Source organism: Crocodylus siamensis, chromosome 11 (assembly GCF_052110815.1).
Source record: "Crocodylus siamensis isolate JL-2025a chromosome 11, ASM5211081v1, whole genome shotgun sequence".
Taxonomy (NCBI): domain Eukaryota; kingdom Metazoa; phylum Chordata; order Crocodylia; family Crocodylidae; genus Crocodylus; species Crocodylus siamensis.
The window spans coordinates 5903069-5920283 of record NC_143405.1 but is presented as its reverse complement, the minus strand read 5'-3'; the positions used below and the strand labels follow the sequence as shown (position 1 = coordinate 5920283).

The 17215-nt window shown below is 47.8% G+C and overlaps 1 protein-coding gene across 3 annotated transcripts in view; it reads left to right on the top strand.

Annotated features, from left to right (window-relative positions):
* Positions 1-17215, top strand: part of RXRA (retinoid X receptor alpha) — a 195150-nt gene that overhangs the window by 161761 nt on the left and 16174 nt on the right. For all 3 annotated transcript variants that reach the window (XM_090021405.1, XM_090021407.1, XM_090021406.1), the window contains 2 exons: positions 2050-2219; positions 12328-12457. In XM_090021405.1, the coding sequence (XP_089877531.1) occupies positions 2050-2219; positions 12328-12457 (300 nt within the window). The remainder of the gene's footprint in view (positions 1-2049; positions 2220-12327; positions 12458-17215) is intronic.

Below are 17215 nucleotides of genomic sequence, written 5' to 3'. Positions count from 1 at the left end.
CACCTGGGGAACATTTTGAGGGTTCAAAGCATCTCAGCTAAATCACAGCCATGCACCTCTGCGAGTTAAGGAAGATGATCCCCGACAGCACGGGATCTGGGAAACTGAGGCAAGGGTTAAGTAACAAGCCCAAAGTTACAAAATAAATCTTTGTCAGACTGAGTATTGGCATATGCAAGGATCCTGTGTCCCTGATCTAAATGCCAGCTGCTAGACAGTGACTTTCTCAAGGGAAGAGGGATGTTTCAGCGAAGTACATGGCATCATGCAGGATCTTGGCATGTCAATGGGGAAAGGTCCGAGACGGAAAAAACCCAGCTTCTCAGGAGCCTGGGAGGGAGTGTGCAACTAGGATGTGCCCTTCTGTCAGCAAAGCAGGGGGGCATATTCCAGACACGCCGTTGGTTTCTGCATCTCTGGTAGGTGCTGCTACGTGGCTGGCAATGCCATTGGATCAGAGGCAGGACATATACTCCACCTTCCCCAGGACTCTCCTGGGGAAAAAGTCTTGCCTGTCTGTGGAAGGCCTGGTGGCTGCCTTGGCTCTAATTTTGGGATGACCCACATAACAGGGAAGGCACGGCCACAGACAAGGACTTCTGAAATGCTTTTAGAGGGCTGGCCTCCCGTCCTTTGATACGCAGCAGTCAGTGCTGGAGGCTGTCCCTTTCTGTTACTGTACATGTGACTTTTAGGTTGGACAGTGTATTTTTACAGTCCCTAAGTAGATCTTCTATTCTCTGGTGGTTTCTTTTCCTTTCTAGTTAGCACACCACCGTGGTGGGGGCGAGGGTTTTGCATTTAACTAAAAGTTATGACTCACTGTGACATCTGATGGATTTTAAAGCTCACCACTGTAGAGTAGACTTGTGGCTCAATGGAAATGGAGTTCAAGGCGGGTTAAGGATGTGCAGTGGGGGGTCACTGCTTGGGTGGAGCTCCTGTCTGGTCTGATAACATGCATCCAAGGTGAGAAGAGCCCTGGACAACATGGAAAAGGCTTGAGAGCACAGGGAAATTCCCACTGAGTGGGTAGTGAGAGAGAAATCATTGACTTACATGAAAGGAAGGAGGCTGTCTAGGGTTTGGGCACTTGGCTGGGATTCAGGAGATTTGGATTCATGTCCTAGCCATGCGCCAGTGACTTGCTGTGCGATGCTGGACATGACTCTTCAGCTCTTCCTGACTCAGTTGCCCATCTGTATAATGGGTACAACCCTCCCCTTCTGGTAGCCATTGCTTCTCTCGTGTGTTTAAACTGCAAAGTCTCTCTTATTAGGGACACATATAGCACATGGCACAACAGAGCCGTGATCTCAGTTGAGTCCAGTGTCTATTTTAAGAGCACTAGCAGCAGCCTTACAGCAGCTGCTCCTGTCAGTGGAAATAAAGCAGAGAAGAGCCCCTCTATCACCTTGTTGGTAGTGCATTTCCGACGGTCTCCAAAGAAAGTTGGACAGTGTGGACACCAGCATCAGACTAACCTCTTCTTTTGAGTTTATTTTTTTTTACTCTTTGTCCTGCTGTCCAGGAGCCTCCTCGATATTTCCCCCTCCCTTGCCACCCATTCTTTTCTCTCAACCACATCAGTTGCATCCGATTCCTCCCTTGACTCTTTATACATAGCTCCTTAACATTTTAAAAGGTTTATTTCCAAGGAGGGGGCTTCCCTACAGCTGCCCAGCCTCTGGTGGAGGAGAAATCCAGGATAGAGCTGAAGAAATATCTTTAAGCTTCTGCTTTACACAGAGATGCATGCGCAGCCCAGTTTTTTTAATGTGCTCCTCGGTGGGGGGGGGTTCAAGCAGACTGGGTCCCCTCTAACCTCTCAGGGAGAAGGTTAAAAGTCAAAGGGAACTTGATTGCCTTCCTAGCAGCGTCGTTCATGTTACCTGAGGCCACAAGGGCCAAACCGCCTCTAGATTTTGAGGATTACTAAACCTTGCAGCTCCCCGGAGACCTCCCAAATCCCAGTGATAAAACCACAGCTCCATTAGTTGGGAACCGCAGCCTGACATGTTCTCCTCTTCTTTGCATCCATGTCTCCAGCTGTGCAAGAGGAGAGGCAGAGGGGGAAAGATCGCAACGAGAACGAGGTGGAGTCGACAAGCAGCGCCAACGAGGACATGCCCGTGGAGAAGATCTTGGAAGCCGAACTTGCGGTGGAGCCAAAGACAGAGACGTACATTGAAGCAAACATGGGCTTGACCCCCAGCTCGGTAAGGAATACCTCCGCCATTGTAGCCCAATCTGTGCGGGGCCTACATAGCGAATAAGACCCCGAGCACTGCCACCCTGCCCTGCCTAATTTCAACGTGGTGACTCGCGTAGATTAGAGGAAAGGACAGCGTGTTGTTGAAGCAGTAGGCCTACAGCTCGGAGGAATAACTTCTATTCCCATGCCTGGCACAAGCTTCCTTAGATGACCTTGCCCAAAATGTTAATGTGCCCCAAGATGTATTTTGCCCACCTATAACATGGCAACCATTTGCTTCTGTGATTTAAGGAGGGACCTGAGATAAGCCTGTGCAAGCATAGGTAGATTTAGAAAAGTGCATAAAGCATCATTTCTTTTGCAGTAATGCAGTCAGCCATACAATACACCACAATTTAAACCAGTCCTTGACTTGAAGAGGTTACCTTCCAAGTGATCCCAACCCCCCCTGCCCCTTTCTGGCTAAATGCAAAACTATCCCAGCTGGAAAATCTGGGTATGAGTTTTCTAATTGCAAAGTTGTTTAGCTGCATTGTGAAGGGGGCGGGTGTATTGCTCTAGAGGAAAAGGCAATCAGGAATTGTGGTAGAGGTGATTTCTTTTATGAGACCAACAAGATTTTTGCAAAAAAAATTCTTTAATTGCAAGCTCCTGGGCACAGACACCCTTTATCAGGCATTGGAGAAAACTTGGGTGAAGGTTTGGATTTTAAACTTGTTTTTCTGGAGTGGTTAGACCTTTGTAGCATCACCAAACCTGCTACACGGTAAAGGTTTGGCTGTTTATGAAACCCTGTCACAACAGCAAATATCTAGTGTGTACCCCAAACATGACCTAACAGTCTGCTCAAAACCCCCTCATTTTAGATAACATTTCCCCCCTTCTTTATAAGGCACCTAAGGCTTTTGCTCTCATTATATTTCGGTCCCTGCTCCTCTGGGAATGACTGCTCTCTAAAGGAAGCAGCTGGCTATTTCTTGCAAATTTATAAGGGAAGAACCAGGCTTCTGACTCCACTCCTAGCCCTGCTGTGGATTATATCCAGGGGAGCACTGGGATGCTGGAGGACTGGAAGTCTCTAATTATAGAAAACCTGGGGGGAGGAGAAGGAGTTTGGGGCATTTTACTTATTGATCTATGCTGCTTGAGTTGCTATCAGTTGGGAATTTTTAGTTTGTGATTTTCCTTATAAATGTTTCCCTTAACATGGGCAAGCCAGCCAGGTGGAATGGCTTGGTAAACCTCCTCCTCCCCTCCAAAAAAAAATAAGTACCTAGCCTGAATGGTTTCTTTTGGGAGTAAGGAGGTGGGCCTTAAAGCATATAAATCCCAAATGCTGGGCAGCTGGCCAGATTATTCAGTCTCTTGTTGCTGTTGGGATGGGGGAGAAGTGGTGGGACTCTTCACGGTCAGGCTTGTAAGACTGGTTGTAGCTGATAAAGAGGGTTAATGTTCAATTTGGACAAGAAATGAAAGATCTCTGAAATAATAGACTGCAAGTGTGATATGATCAACTGCACACATTCAGAATCTGTGTATTGTAGCAGGCTTGGTGTAGGGGGGAAGCCCATGGTAGCTAGCATTGCAGCTCATCACGCATTAATAAAGGTTTAGTCTAACTTGTGGGTACCTTCCTTAAGAGACCATATAAGAAATGGCAGGATAAAATAGAGTGAAGGAGAAGAGCTGGAACTGCAGGTAGAATGAAGAAGGCAGAGACCTCAGGAGTGGTGAGCAGTATTGAGGATATGGGAAGAATTGTTTTTTTCCAGTACATCTCTATTAGACCCTTGTGCACTAGTCTAACCCTAAAAGAGCACATTCTTTCATCCCATAATGGAGAACACAGACTGACCCTTACCTGAGAAACTCGTGTATTCCCTCCTACTTCTGTTTGCTTTATTTTAATTTGTTCAGCCCCTTTGGAGAAGAGAGCCTCATGTTTAATCTGTCAGAAAACAAGGTGCAAGATTTCAAGCTAGGGTAGAAAGCTCACTAGACTTGCAGAGCTTCACTCTTGTTAAGCTTTGCCAGTCCTCGGTGTTTAGGGCAGGTGAATACCTCTCACACAGCTGAATAATACCTATCGCACATGATAACGAGCTGCTTGCCCACAGAGTTGCAATGAGTAACTTCAGTGCCACTGTGAGCCTGAGGCAGGTTATACTAATGCCTGTAAGTTAAAGAGTTTCCTATTCAATGTGCCACATGTTAAGGTCTGCCGAGACTGCGGTGAACTAATTCCTAATATCAAAAGGCATTGTAGGGCTGAGCCCATACCTAGTAACAATGCTTTTTGCAGAAATTCTTGGTCTTTTATTTAAAAACAAGTCCTGTGTGCTGTCACTAACTACCTTTTCTCTCCCACTTTGTTCATAGTTTCCTTCTGCAATGGGAAGCTGTTGATAATGTAGTTTTTCCACCTAGAATTGATGGCACAGTTTCTCTAAGCTCCTTTGCTTTGCATCGGTCTTTTTCTGCAAGGGGTGATGCTGGGCAAATGATCTCCCTATATCTTTGCCCACAGCGTGTCTTTGCTTCTAATTGCAAGAAGCACACAGATTATATACTCCAAGCCAGAGTTGCTTAAACTTGCTCCAAACAATGCTAATTTGTCTGGAGCTCAGAGGCAGATAGAGTCGCTCAGGTCTTAAGTTTCAGAGGTGCCCTTGTTAGCTTATTATGCTTGGCAATTCTATACAAGGAGCCAGGTGTCTTTTAATTTGTCTGCGAAGCTGAAAACACACCTGAAATTCATTGACATCTGGGTTCAGACAGATCTGTGTTTCAGGGCCTGGGATAATGCAGTATTAGTCTGCAGCCTGTTTTCCAAGCATGCCTCCCCTTCCCCTCCCCATATGCTAGTAGGTATTTCTCAGAATTAAGCAGTGAATTGAAGATATGTTGGGGGTGGAGCTTAGCAAAGGTTTCACAGTGTACAGCAATGCTAGCTAAAAAAAAAAATGTAAAGGAAATTGGAGTGGGAGGACTGAGGATGCAATGACTCTCTCCACCTTAAAGAGAAATCCCTAAGCTCCCAGCAGGTGCATTGCAATGTGTGCACACTGCTAGGCTGCATAGAAGGGTCCATCCAATATTGCACTCGGTGGGTCCCAGGCAGGCAGTCGATGCCACGTTAGGCAAACAGCAGAGATTTCCGATCACCATCAAGCAGCAGTTGGCTTTCCCAGAGGGAGGACTTGCAGAGCGGTGCCTTGCCTAGTGTTGGGACCTCGGCTTGGAGGAGCCCGTGACGGCGATCAGGATTAAAAAAATCTTCAGGGGAGTTGTAGCGCGAGTTGCACCGACTTGAAAACAAACCCCAGAGAGCGAGCTAAAATAAATGGGTTCATCTGGCACCATGTCTCTCCCAGCTTCTCGTAGCAAATTGAAAGCCAGTTGCTGCATAATTCAACACGCATTACTGCGAACAAGGATGTGTAGTGCATCTCAATAGAGGTGGGAGGCTTGTTGAAATGCCCTATTATTGTTGAGCAGCTTCCGTCAATGAGGTGACATTTGTAGCAGGTTGAACAGATGTACAAGATCAGTGGCTCAACAGCGATGAGGTCACGAGGATGGAGAGAGAAGTCTGTCTGCCCTTCTTTCAGGCCTCCCTGGAGAGCTGCTGTGATGGAAAGGCAGACGAATTCAGCACCTAATAGAGACAGAGTCAAATCCAAGCTCTTCCCCACTAGCCTGCTATGTTGGGTCCTTGCCCCTGGACCATAGAGCATCTGCTCTCAGCGCTGCCACTCGCAGCTCTCTGGCACGTGGGCATCACACGCGATGGCTGGGACTTCCTTCGAGGTTGTGCCAGATTTGGGCTGAGGATGCCAGGGCCCTTCCCATCGCAGTCCCTGGGGCTTGATCTGCCTGCCTGCCAACTGTCGGGCTGTGACAATCTCCTCCCAGGCCTGTGAGGCTGTAGGCTCCAGGGACTCCCCCTATCCTCTGTGGGAGCAGGAAATCTAGGAGGTGGCATATAAGCCTGGCTTTCTAAGCAGATAAAATGTCGGGTCCATGCAATGACACACCCATCCCAAAAGGATCCCCCTACGGTGAAGGATGCTATTGCTCAGGCTGGTTATGAGCATGCTGGAGTGAGACCCAGGGAAGAGCAGAGCTTTGCATAGGAAAATGGGACTGGGTGATGTCTTACCCAGCGATGTGTGCCAATGCTTGGAGCATTTTGGCAGTTCCAGTCCTGCTGGGCTAGCAAGGGATTATCTGTGTGTGGATGGGGGGGGAGGGTGCATATTGACTGAAGAAGTGGAGCTATTTGAACCCATCTACCTTATGCTCCGCTTGCCTTTTTTGAAGGCAACCAAGTGGAAGCGATCTAACATCGCTGCAGTCATGCACAGACCTGTCTCTAGCCTGCGCAGACCTGCGTGTTGTGCCGCAGCTCTGAGAGTCAGAGTTTAAATGCTCTCCATTAAAACGCCCACCAGCAGCACAATTGCACCTCGGCGCCGTGGCAGCTGGGGAATTGCTCATTGTGACACCGTACATCGAATAAGTTCACGAAGCTCCCGTCTCCACTTCAGACAGACCTGGTTTCACATAGCCCGTATCGGAAAATCCTCCACGGTGCTGAGCCGCCCTGGCACGTGCCTGCTGTGGGGACTCTCCTCTCCTTGCAATGCACCTGTGGAGAAGAAAGGTAGTTGCCCATCTCTAGGTAGCTGACTGTCCCCTGCAGCCCTGAGATTAGATGCTGGCTTCATTTATTGACCCCAACAATTAAAAATCAGCCAATCGTCCCGGATTATCTGGGACTGAATTCGAAGAATGAGACGTCTGTCCCAGATTTCAGCAGCTATGTCCGAAGTTGGCTCCAGGCAGTGCCCTGATGAAGGCCAGCATGCAAAATCCCCATGCAGACATTGGCTGCAAAACTGATGGTCAAGTTCAGGCCTATTCTCAGCTGCCCATGGAGGATTTGGGACGGTGTCCCAGATTTTGTTGGACGAAAGCTGGTCGCTTTACCTTGAACTGCATAGCAAGTGGAGGCAGGAGGCTGAATTTTGCCTCCACCTGTCCACCCCTCTCCCTGCCGTTCTGCCCCGACCGGCGGAGTGGGCCTGAGCCTCGGGCTTCTGCAGCATCAGCATCACCTCGACCTGTAACTGAGAGGCCTCATCCCCATTAGCCCTTAATTGGCATTTGCAGGGAGGGTTTCAGGTCACTGTTTTCTGGAAGATGCCTCCAAGCTCATCTTCTCCAGAAGGATCAGGTGCCGGCGTGTCCTTTTCACGCTGTCACGCTCCAGCACCGTGCCCGTTTCATTTGCCGCAGGAAGGATTTGCTTACCGGGGGCCGAGGAGGGTTTCCAAAAGCTCTCAACAGATGCTTTCGTTGGAGGCAGGCAGAGTTTTTCCAGCTCGCGAGGGCGATAATGTTAGCCGCGTCTCATGCTACGGTGATTAAAATTCTGCCCGTAAACACTGTGGCTGTTCCCAGAATGGAGATGTGAGGTATAATTAAAGCACTTGGGAAGGGCTATCACACTGACATGGGCTTGTCTCTCCTCTCTGGCCCTGGCATGGGATGATGGGGACGGCCTCCCAACCTCATCAGCACTCGTTCCGGTCACGGAGGACGTGACCCCTGGACCCATGAGCCCCTGGAGAGGAGGTTTAAACAAAGCCCCGAGTCCGCAGTGCTAATTTCTGTGCTCTTAAAGATGGAGCCGTGCCCAGCTGCTTAACTCGCTGCACATCTTCTCATTGAGGAAGCCCAGCTCTCAGAAGCAGAACAAAATCAAACAGCCTTTGTTGAGATAGGGAAACCCATCGTTTTCAAGCTGCGTGCATTAAAACAGCTTTTTCACGAGAATTTCCCATCGGGTGGTGGGTGGGAGTCTCCTCGAGCACGTAGTCTCCCAGCTGAGTGTGCACATGCGAACTGGAGGGCCGTCTCCATCATTTCTGCACGCGGTGCAGCAGAGCTGGGCTCTTCTCCCAGCTCGGACTTCAACTTGTATCATGAGGAAGGACTGAGCTGCCAGGGCCTAGGTTTTTTGCAAACGACTTGTCTTTCCAGTTGTCTGAGTTCTGTGGGGAGTTCAGCTTTGAGAGACATTTTCTTCTCCAGTTGAATAGCCCAGATCTTTGGCCCCCGCTGAAATGGTAGCCTTTGCGCTCTCCTGTTCCCCAGCTGCCCTGCCATGTACATCAAGGACCACTTTTTCTTGCCTCACCAGGATGATACGGCTTGACATTGTTCCTAATGGCATATCTTTTATTAGACCAACTTCAATAGTTTGGAAAAAAAAAATTCTTAGCAAGCTTTTGGGTTTAAAAACCCTTCCTAGAAGCACTTCAGGACCTTGGGTGAAAGGCAACGTAGGCAGGCAGTGCTCACACTGCATCCTGCAGTCTCTGCTGAGCGGGGTTGCTCCTAGTGTTTGGATTCAAGCTCCCTTTCAGCGTGGGGAGGTGGGATGATTAGATACGGATGCTGCTAAAACGTGGGAGATCTGCCTCATGACTTCCCCTGCCTCCCCTTGGGCAGCCCTGTACTCTGTTTTCAACCTGACACCTCCAAGGAAGAGTGCCTGTCCTAACAGCGCCTCTCCCTCTGCCTGAAGGAGGGTGTTTGTACCTGAAAGCTCACAAAGAACAACTTTTCCAACTATTTAATCGGTCTAATAAAAGATATTGCATTTACCCAAATAACCTTGCCTGCCTAAATCTGCAAAGCAGAGCACTTCTTTCTGTGGCCCCGGGCCTCCAGGCCATGTTGCCCTGCTACCTGGTTTCCCGCGCGCCCCTGAAAGCAGGGAAGGAGCAAGAAGGATGAAAACTCCTAAGAAATTCCCAGCACCTTTCAACTTGGACTTAAACCCAAGACTGCACCCATCCATCTCTACAAGTAACAGGTGAAAATACTCCGGTGTCTTAACACTTGCCAAGTGCTTGTTATTTTTAAGTACTGAGGATTTGAGCTTTTGGCCACCTAGGTGCTAAGTTAACATTTACTTTTATGTGGCTGCAGAATAATTTAGGGTAGGCACTTTTGCGAGCGGCATCGTGGTTTCTTTTAAGAGGCTAAGAGCATGGATGTCTGAGGGTCAAAAGACTGGGATTCCTGTGTACTAGTTGGAAAAAGTTGCAGGGGAGAGTGGATATTTTTCAATATTTTAATTTTAACACTCTTCTCTGCAATGTATCCTTATTTTCAAATGACTAAAGCAGTTTCTGAGTCGAAGAATCAAGGTGAAGAACAACTGTTTGGCTTATGGGACCTCAGTGCTGCTTTAGAAACCGCTCTTTCCTTCCCTTCAGCTCCCTTTCTGCTTCCTCACTTTCCCTTTTCCGTCTTGCTCACCATGTTGGTTTTTTTGTGGTCCTGACTTTTAGACCATATTTCCGAAGGATCCTGTCTCTGTAATTGGCTCCTTTCTGGTCTTAGCCGTTGTGTGGTCATTAAACGTGATCATTTCCTTCCTGAATTCTCCTCTCACCCCATCTCTCCTCCTAGTCAGGTGGACATACCACACTGAAGCCAGGACCTGGTTATACATCCTTCCCCCACATTCCTGCCCCCGGGGATCAGAAAGTGATAATTTTTTGTTTTTTGCAATTTCTCAGTTGGTCTAATAAAAGGTATCATTTCTGAACAAAGAGTTCTAGCTTTTTGCATTTCTTCCTGCCCCCAGTACATTCATAGGTCTGCATCAATTCCCAGACGCAATGTCTCCTGGGCTTTTGGGATGGCCCATGAAGGTATTATTATGGCCATTCTCTCTTTCAGTGGTAAAGAGGTGGCTGCAGATACTTCAGACGCATCCCGAGTGATTTTTATTTCAACAGTGTTAGAGACTCTGGTTATTGGTCCAGCTTGCTGCATTGCATGTCTTGTTCCTTCAAGACCTCATCTGTTAGACAGGAACATCCCTGAGTGCATCTGGGTCAGTAATAAGTGTGTTGTCTAGTTACAGGTTCAAAAAACTGATAATGCACTTGAGGCTGTGAAAAAGGCAGGGAAAGAGACATCTTTCCCCATGGAGAATACAGACTGTATAGACTCATAATAGGACCGACTGCAATACCATGAGCTCCCACTGGCTTTAGTGGGATTAATCCTGTAAATTCCTATTCAGCACAAATAAGCATATCACGTTTTGCACCCGTGAGACTGGCGCTTTGCTCTGCAAACCAGCGTTGCTTTAATGAGGACTAGTCCATAGACAACACACAGCTCATTGTCAGCAAGGGTGGCAACATTTGCTCATAAATAGACAGTTGGCACAGGTAATATATCTTCATACACAGGCTTCCCTGGGTTACTATGATTTCCCCATGCAGTCCGAAGGTAAAATAAATTCTTATTCTCTGTTCTTGTTGTAAACGCTGTTGTAAGGTCCTGGAGGAAAAGAACGGCACTTCTCAGCTTCTGCTTCGAAACGGAGATCTATAATTGTGTGCGCACATGTAGACTCATACATACCCCTTTAGAGATGTGAACTGAAGTTCGTGGGTGTGTGTACACCCCCCCCCCGAGATGATAATTCTTCCCTTCTTCCATCAGGGTTGGACTATCTGTAATCACAAACCCACTTGAGCTGTTAGCAGCTCCTTTAAACAGGGATTTTGTCTGTTTAGGCTGCATGTCCTACTGAAGAGCAGATGGTTTTTGTTATTGGGTCGTATTTCAAAGGGAAGGATTTTCCTCCAGTTTTAATGCCCCCATTGTTGTGTTTTATTGAATTACGAGATCCTGGCTCTCAGAACATGTGAACAGCACCCTCCCAGGCAGCAGGAGGCTGGGAGAAAGCGGATTTCCTCCTCCACACACACTCCTCCCTTTCTTTCGTTTTGTTCTGGCTTGGTAAAGGTCCAGATTTGTACCAGCTAGAGGAGCGGTTCTCAACCTTGTTTGTCTCTAAGCCTCCTTCATTGGACTCAGGGCCCCGCTCACAAAATGCCAGCTCTTAGCTTCCACTCGGGTTTTGACTATAGAAAAACAACACAGCAATTCTTCTGTTGCAAAGAGCTCAAAAAGACCCCGCAGCAGGTCAGAGGGTTGCTGACTCGGGATTCCTAGTTGAATTCTCTGGGTTTATCTTGTGAATCGTGTGTAGGTGATTTCACACCTAATGGTGCTAATATTGCACAGGATTTGAGACCTAAGGCATCTTGGTTGAGGATCACTGGCAGACAGAAGGGCCTTTTGGGCAGCTCACTGGGCTGGGTCTTAAGGGCACGTCTACACATGCACTTTAATGTGCATTAGTCTATTTGAATGCTCATTAAAGCATCACGTAAAAAAAGTGCTTTTTGCTTAATGAGCATTACAATAAGCGAATGCACAGTAAGCATCACTTAAAAAGCATGCACTTTACTTAAGCCAGGCAAATGCACATTTTCCTAGTAGCTCATGATGGAGGTACTAGATTTAACTAGAGCACATTAATGCACATGTAGACATGCCCTAAGATACTGCTCTGGTACTACAGACCTGCACTGGGCAAGCAGCTACATCATTCCCTGCCTTTCTCCTCCCACCTTGTGCTGCCTTTGGTTGTAAGTGCTACAGGGCAAACTGTCCCTGGGACATCTCGTGCGCTGGAGCTAGGCAGTCTCAGTCCTATTCAATGCTACTCTGATATGGATCATTATGAGCAGAATGACATGGAGGGACTTTGTCAGCTTTCCCCCATGCTGCCTAAAAAAGTTCGCAGAAGCCAGTAAGCTCAGCACCTTAGAGCCTGATGGGCTGGGCCAAGGAGTTGGTGGTTTCTTTGTAGGTGGGTCTAATTAGCCACTTCTCTGTTTCAAGGTCCCTGAGTGATAACACCTCAGCAACAGAGATGGAACTGATATCTCTGATGCAACGAGCAATGCATTTACCCTTAGGGCCTGAACCCCCGGCCTCGGTTTGCTTGTGCGGGCACATGCTAAACATCCCCCCAACCATGGACTGTGTTTCCTAAGATGCTCATCTAGCCTGGGAAGGTCACACAAAAGGGGGGCAATGCAAGGTAGTGCATGGAACAATTGATCTTGCTCCTAAGGTTTCTCAGAGAGAGGAGATCCATCCCAGCAGCTTCTCTAAACCTCCTCCTTCATGGTGCCTCCTGCTAAGCGCTCTTTTCTTTGCAGCCCAACGACCCGGTAACCAACATATGCCAAGCAGCGGACAAACAGCTCTTCACCTTGGTGGAATGGGCAAAGAGAATCCCCCACTTCTCGGAGCTGCCGCTGGATGACCAGGTCATTTTGCTCAGAGCAGGTGAGTCCTCACTGGGAAGGTATAGGAGGGAGATCTTATCAGGACAGGTCAGGGTAGGTGGTACCTTCTTCTGGCGACTTGTATTAGGTTTCTGTCGAGTACAATGCAACTAGAAGGTCACCAGTTGCTTCTGAATTATAGCCTCTGATCATTCAGTTGCCAGGTAGAATATTAAAAGCCTCAAGAGACACATCACCGAGCACAGTCCAAAACGTTGAGCCAGCTGCAAATCGGTCCATTTAATCCATGATGATAGGCAATTGCAGAAGTGACTCTAGCAGAAGTTTGGTGGGCTGTTCAAGTCCGAAGCAACTTGAAGGAGATCGGGTGTGGGATTTTTGTGAAATTTCATGAAATGGTGTATTTGGTCATAATGAGAAACAGAAAAGGGGAAAATAGGACCCTTCCTTTCCCACCCACCCAGATGAAAAAATAACAGTCTCTAGGCTCATGCTGAATTTCCTTTTGCCGCAGGGGACCTGTGGATAGGGGTTTCAGGGGATCAAAAGCAGCTAGGTGTGAAAAATGCCTTGTTCCGTTAAGTATGTTTCAGCCCAATGCTAGAAGCTGTGCACAAAAGAACGGAAGGGGCGAGATTCGAGAAGTGAGAACTTGGGTGAGTGTGGGCTGGGGTACGAAACTTTGTGAAAGCCGATCAAAGAGGATTCGGCTCGTTCCCCCAGAGTAGTCTGCCCGCTTACAACAGCGGAAGCCCAACTCTTTGTAAGTGTGTTATGTTATTAAAGCTGCTTCCCAAAAAGGATGACACTGGAAGAAGACTGCCGTTATTCATGGGTCTGCACCGTGCATTTACTGCTTGGTAAATCAGAAATCAGAGCTCTGGTGTACTGGTGAGGTGTAGTGCTCCAGGGGGATGTCTTGGGGTTAAAGCACAAGGCAGGGACTCAGGATACCTGGTGTCCATGTCTGGGATCTTTGTGCGACTTCAGCCACTCTGCACCTCAGTTGCTCATCTGTAAAATGGACATAATGCTTCCTTTGCCTTGTCTGTTAAGACTGTAAATTCTCTTGTGTGTGCACAAACAGTGCCTTGCATAGTGGGCCTCCACTCAGTTAGGGTTTCTAGCAGCCAAAAATGTCTTCAAATAATATCTGGAGGACTGAGTTGGAAATTTTGTATGGTCTTCAAAATGCGGTCGCTAGGAAAGCCAGGGGAATGAAGGCATGGGGTCCTTGCTTAGCTACGCAATGCTCTGAATCCTGGTCACATGGAGTAAAGACCAGGATTAAGCATATAGGCACTGAGGACAAATGTTCTCTTAATCAGGGGGACCGAGCTGTCCGGGCTTCCAGAAGAGGTGGTGTGTCCCAGCGTGCGACAGTCTCCACCAGGAGATGCTGCACTTTTGTCTGCCTCAGAAAATAACCTTTCACCATAGGAAGAATGACACAATTAATAGTCAGCAACGCAGAGAAATACCAACAAAGCTTTTATCTCCAAGAAGGGAGAAGAGCCAAAGACTCAATGAAGTCGATGAAGGGAGTCGCTATTGATTTTACATGGAAGGCATCCTTTTCTATAGTTATAACAAGGGACGGTTTCCAGAGTTTTTAGTGATCCATTTATTTCTAGCTCTTTTCCGATGCTTTTTTTTCCCCCTCCCCAAAGTATATTTTTGTAGAAAAACCCCAGTATTAAGCCCCTGATTTCCCACCTGCCAGCTGCATTCTTCTTATCTTACTCGGAAAGGACCTGGTCACTATAGACAGGGCATTGCTCAGGTTGGGGAAGTCAAGTTAGCAATCAGTTTTCACTGTCACGTTTCAGATTTCTTAGGACTTTGAAAACTTCTCAGCAGCTCCAAAATATGCCATACTGCAACCCCGATGCTGCTGCAGACCACGCTCAAGCATGTATTTGTCAGTCGTTAGGAGCTCAGAAGCTATTCAGACCTGAGCCCCACATCCAGCGGCCAAATCCTGAGAAAGGTGTAAGCACTGTGGAGTAGGCAGCGGGAGGATAATCCGGGTCATTTTGAGCCATGATGCACAAATGCAGATGGCCCTTGCACTCTCTAGGGATGCACAGACGTGTCCGCCCCCCTTGTGGCACCCTGCTAAATTCTTGGCGTCCATGACTCCCTACGGCAGCAAGTGCCACGGTTTACTCATGCGTGCGGAGACAGCATTTCCTTCTATCGGTTTTGGATTTCCTCTCTTTTCACTGCAAGTTAATTCTCATTGTCACAGCAAGTCACATGCCTTGTTGGTGGTTACAGCTGTAGTCTGGGAATCAGGACTCTGGGATTGTATTTCTAGCTCCGTCGCTTGCTTTTGATCTTGGGCGGATCACATGACCGCTCCTTGTGCTGCTACCGCCACTGTGATAATAATACTTCCCCTTGTTTTCAGGGGTGTTTGAGGACTTAATAAAGCCGTGTTTGCAAAGCCTTCGATGGAACCAGCAAACAGAATCATTTCTGAAGGGGCAGTCCCCAAGCATCATGCTGGAGAAGTGTTTGGAGTAAAAAAACAACAACCCCCCCCAAAACAACTAGGCAAATGGGATCAAAATGGGATCTCTGTGCAAATATACCCCAGAGGAGAAGAGTTACATCCAGGCAAAGAACAACTGTTGTATTGAGTTTTAAAAAAAAAAAGTCATTGCTATGGTTTTAGATTCTGTCAAACCAGCCGAATAGGAAGAGAACTCAAATATTAGGTCTAAATTCCCTGATGCTGACCCTAACTTTGCTGGTGCATTGCCTTTTTCAATAAACACGACTCTCTCATTTATTCTGGTGCAATTTAGGAGCGACGTCCTCAGGGTTAAAATGCAAGCGCCACCAGATTCAGGTCCATTTGCAGTGGATCTCCTTTCCCTCCCGCCTCCTCTCGATCGTCCTGTCCCGGTGCCTGGCGGGGAGCCGTGTCGAGTGTGTCTGCTCAGACGTGTTGAATTTTGCACAGGCTGCTCCAGGAGGCAAAGCCAAAGCAGTCCGCCAACTCTGTAGCATCTTAGCCATGTTATTTCTGCTGCAGCTCTGACCTTTGCCATTGCTGTACCGTATCCTGATGGCGTGCTCAAGAGGCTGGTCCTACCGAGGCAGGCCAAGTGTTGGGATCTGGGAAAGAGAGCATCGGGACTAACTCCACCAGAATCAAAACTCCAAGTGTCTCTATCAAGTGGGGCCTCAGATAACCTCCCTGAAGTCTTTTAACCAGTGGCTTTATCTATTATTGAGTATAGAGCACGGTCTGTTGAGAACAGCTGCCCATGAAATATTCAAGTATTAAAATTTAGCTAAGAGCGTCGGTTGGATTCGTTCATGCATCCTCTGAGGCAAAATTAAATAGAAGTCAGATCTTTGGAGGAGCAGGAGCGAGACAGGCCCACAGTCAGCCTTGCTTGCGTAATCTTTAATCATTTAAAATCTGTCCTTCTCAGACTTCCTCGAGGGCAAGAAAACCCAACACGTGAAGCTTGCTTTCATGGGAATTTTTTTGCTACTTTTCTCAAATTTGGGCTTAAAATGGAGACGATTGAAGTGACCAGAGGTGGTCCTGACACTTGAGACAGCAGGCTGGCAAGGGGACTAGGATGGGGGAAGGGGGATGTCCTTGGTATTTGAAGCGCGAGGATATTTTAATAGGACGGAGCGGTTATCAGGAGGAACGGTTGGTGGTTCTGGGAGTGAAGGTGCTGACTGCTTTGCTGATAGTTGCCTACGTCCGCTTCACAAGTGAAACCAATGTGTGAAACCTTGGTGTCTTTTTTTTTATTCCCCACAGAGGTTTAGTGGTCTTCAAAGGAAGTGATGCTTATGTAGTTAGGGCATTGGGTTGGAGCTGCAGGGGATTCAATACCCGCCTCTAACACAAGTTTCTTGGGTAAACCAGCCTGGTCTTGGATTGCTGCTTGTAAAATGGGGGTAATGCTAACCCTTGTTCTTGTTGCAGCCCCCAGGTCCCTCCCTGTAGGCAGTCAGAGAAATGCCCTCTTAGTTGGGGCTAGAAAAGATGGACTATATTCCCTGCATCCATTTCCAGTGGCTCGTTTCCCCATCCGTTGTCTTATCTGCTTAGATCACGTGGTCTGTTGGGCCAGGGAGACTCTCTCGCTGTCTTTGTCTTCGGGCACACCCCATAAGTGAGTCTCCTATCTTGTTTGGGTCCTGTAGCGGCTAAACACTGATAAATCGTGATGGAGATTATGTGGAGTACCCACAAAGTCCGTCTATTTGGAAGACTTGTATTCATGCACACGTTGGCTGAGATCACAGAGCCATGGCACTTTTTTCGTGTGCAGTTTGTGCCCCGTACTTTGAGAGGCCCAGGACTGTCGTAGCTTGAGAGGCACTAGAAAGCGGTCTTGAAGCTGTGTGGGCAACTAGCAAGTACCAGAAGGGGAATGCAGGTCAGGGGCGAGATGCGGTGTCATAGCTGTGTAGGGCCTGCATGCTGGAAGAGGGGAAGTTCTCAAGTTGGCCCTGACTAGCATTAGGTCCAGGTCTGGGCCTGCAATTGCAGAGAGTCCAACTGTTGACATGATAAAGCCACCTGAGGGAAGCTCGTTCCCACCTGCCAGCATGATTCCTGCAATTCTCCACTCACCTCGAATGGTTAATCCACTTTCTACAGCCAACCCTATAACTTGACCCTTGTTCTTATTGCAGCTGCCAGGTCCCTGCCTATAGGCAGTCAGAGGAATGCCCTCTTAATTGGGGTTGGGAATGTCTTATGACCAATTAGAAAACATGGACTTTATTCCCAGGGTAATTTTTTTGCCATTTCTTG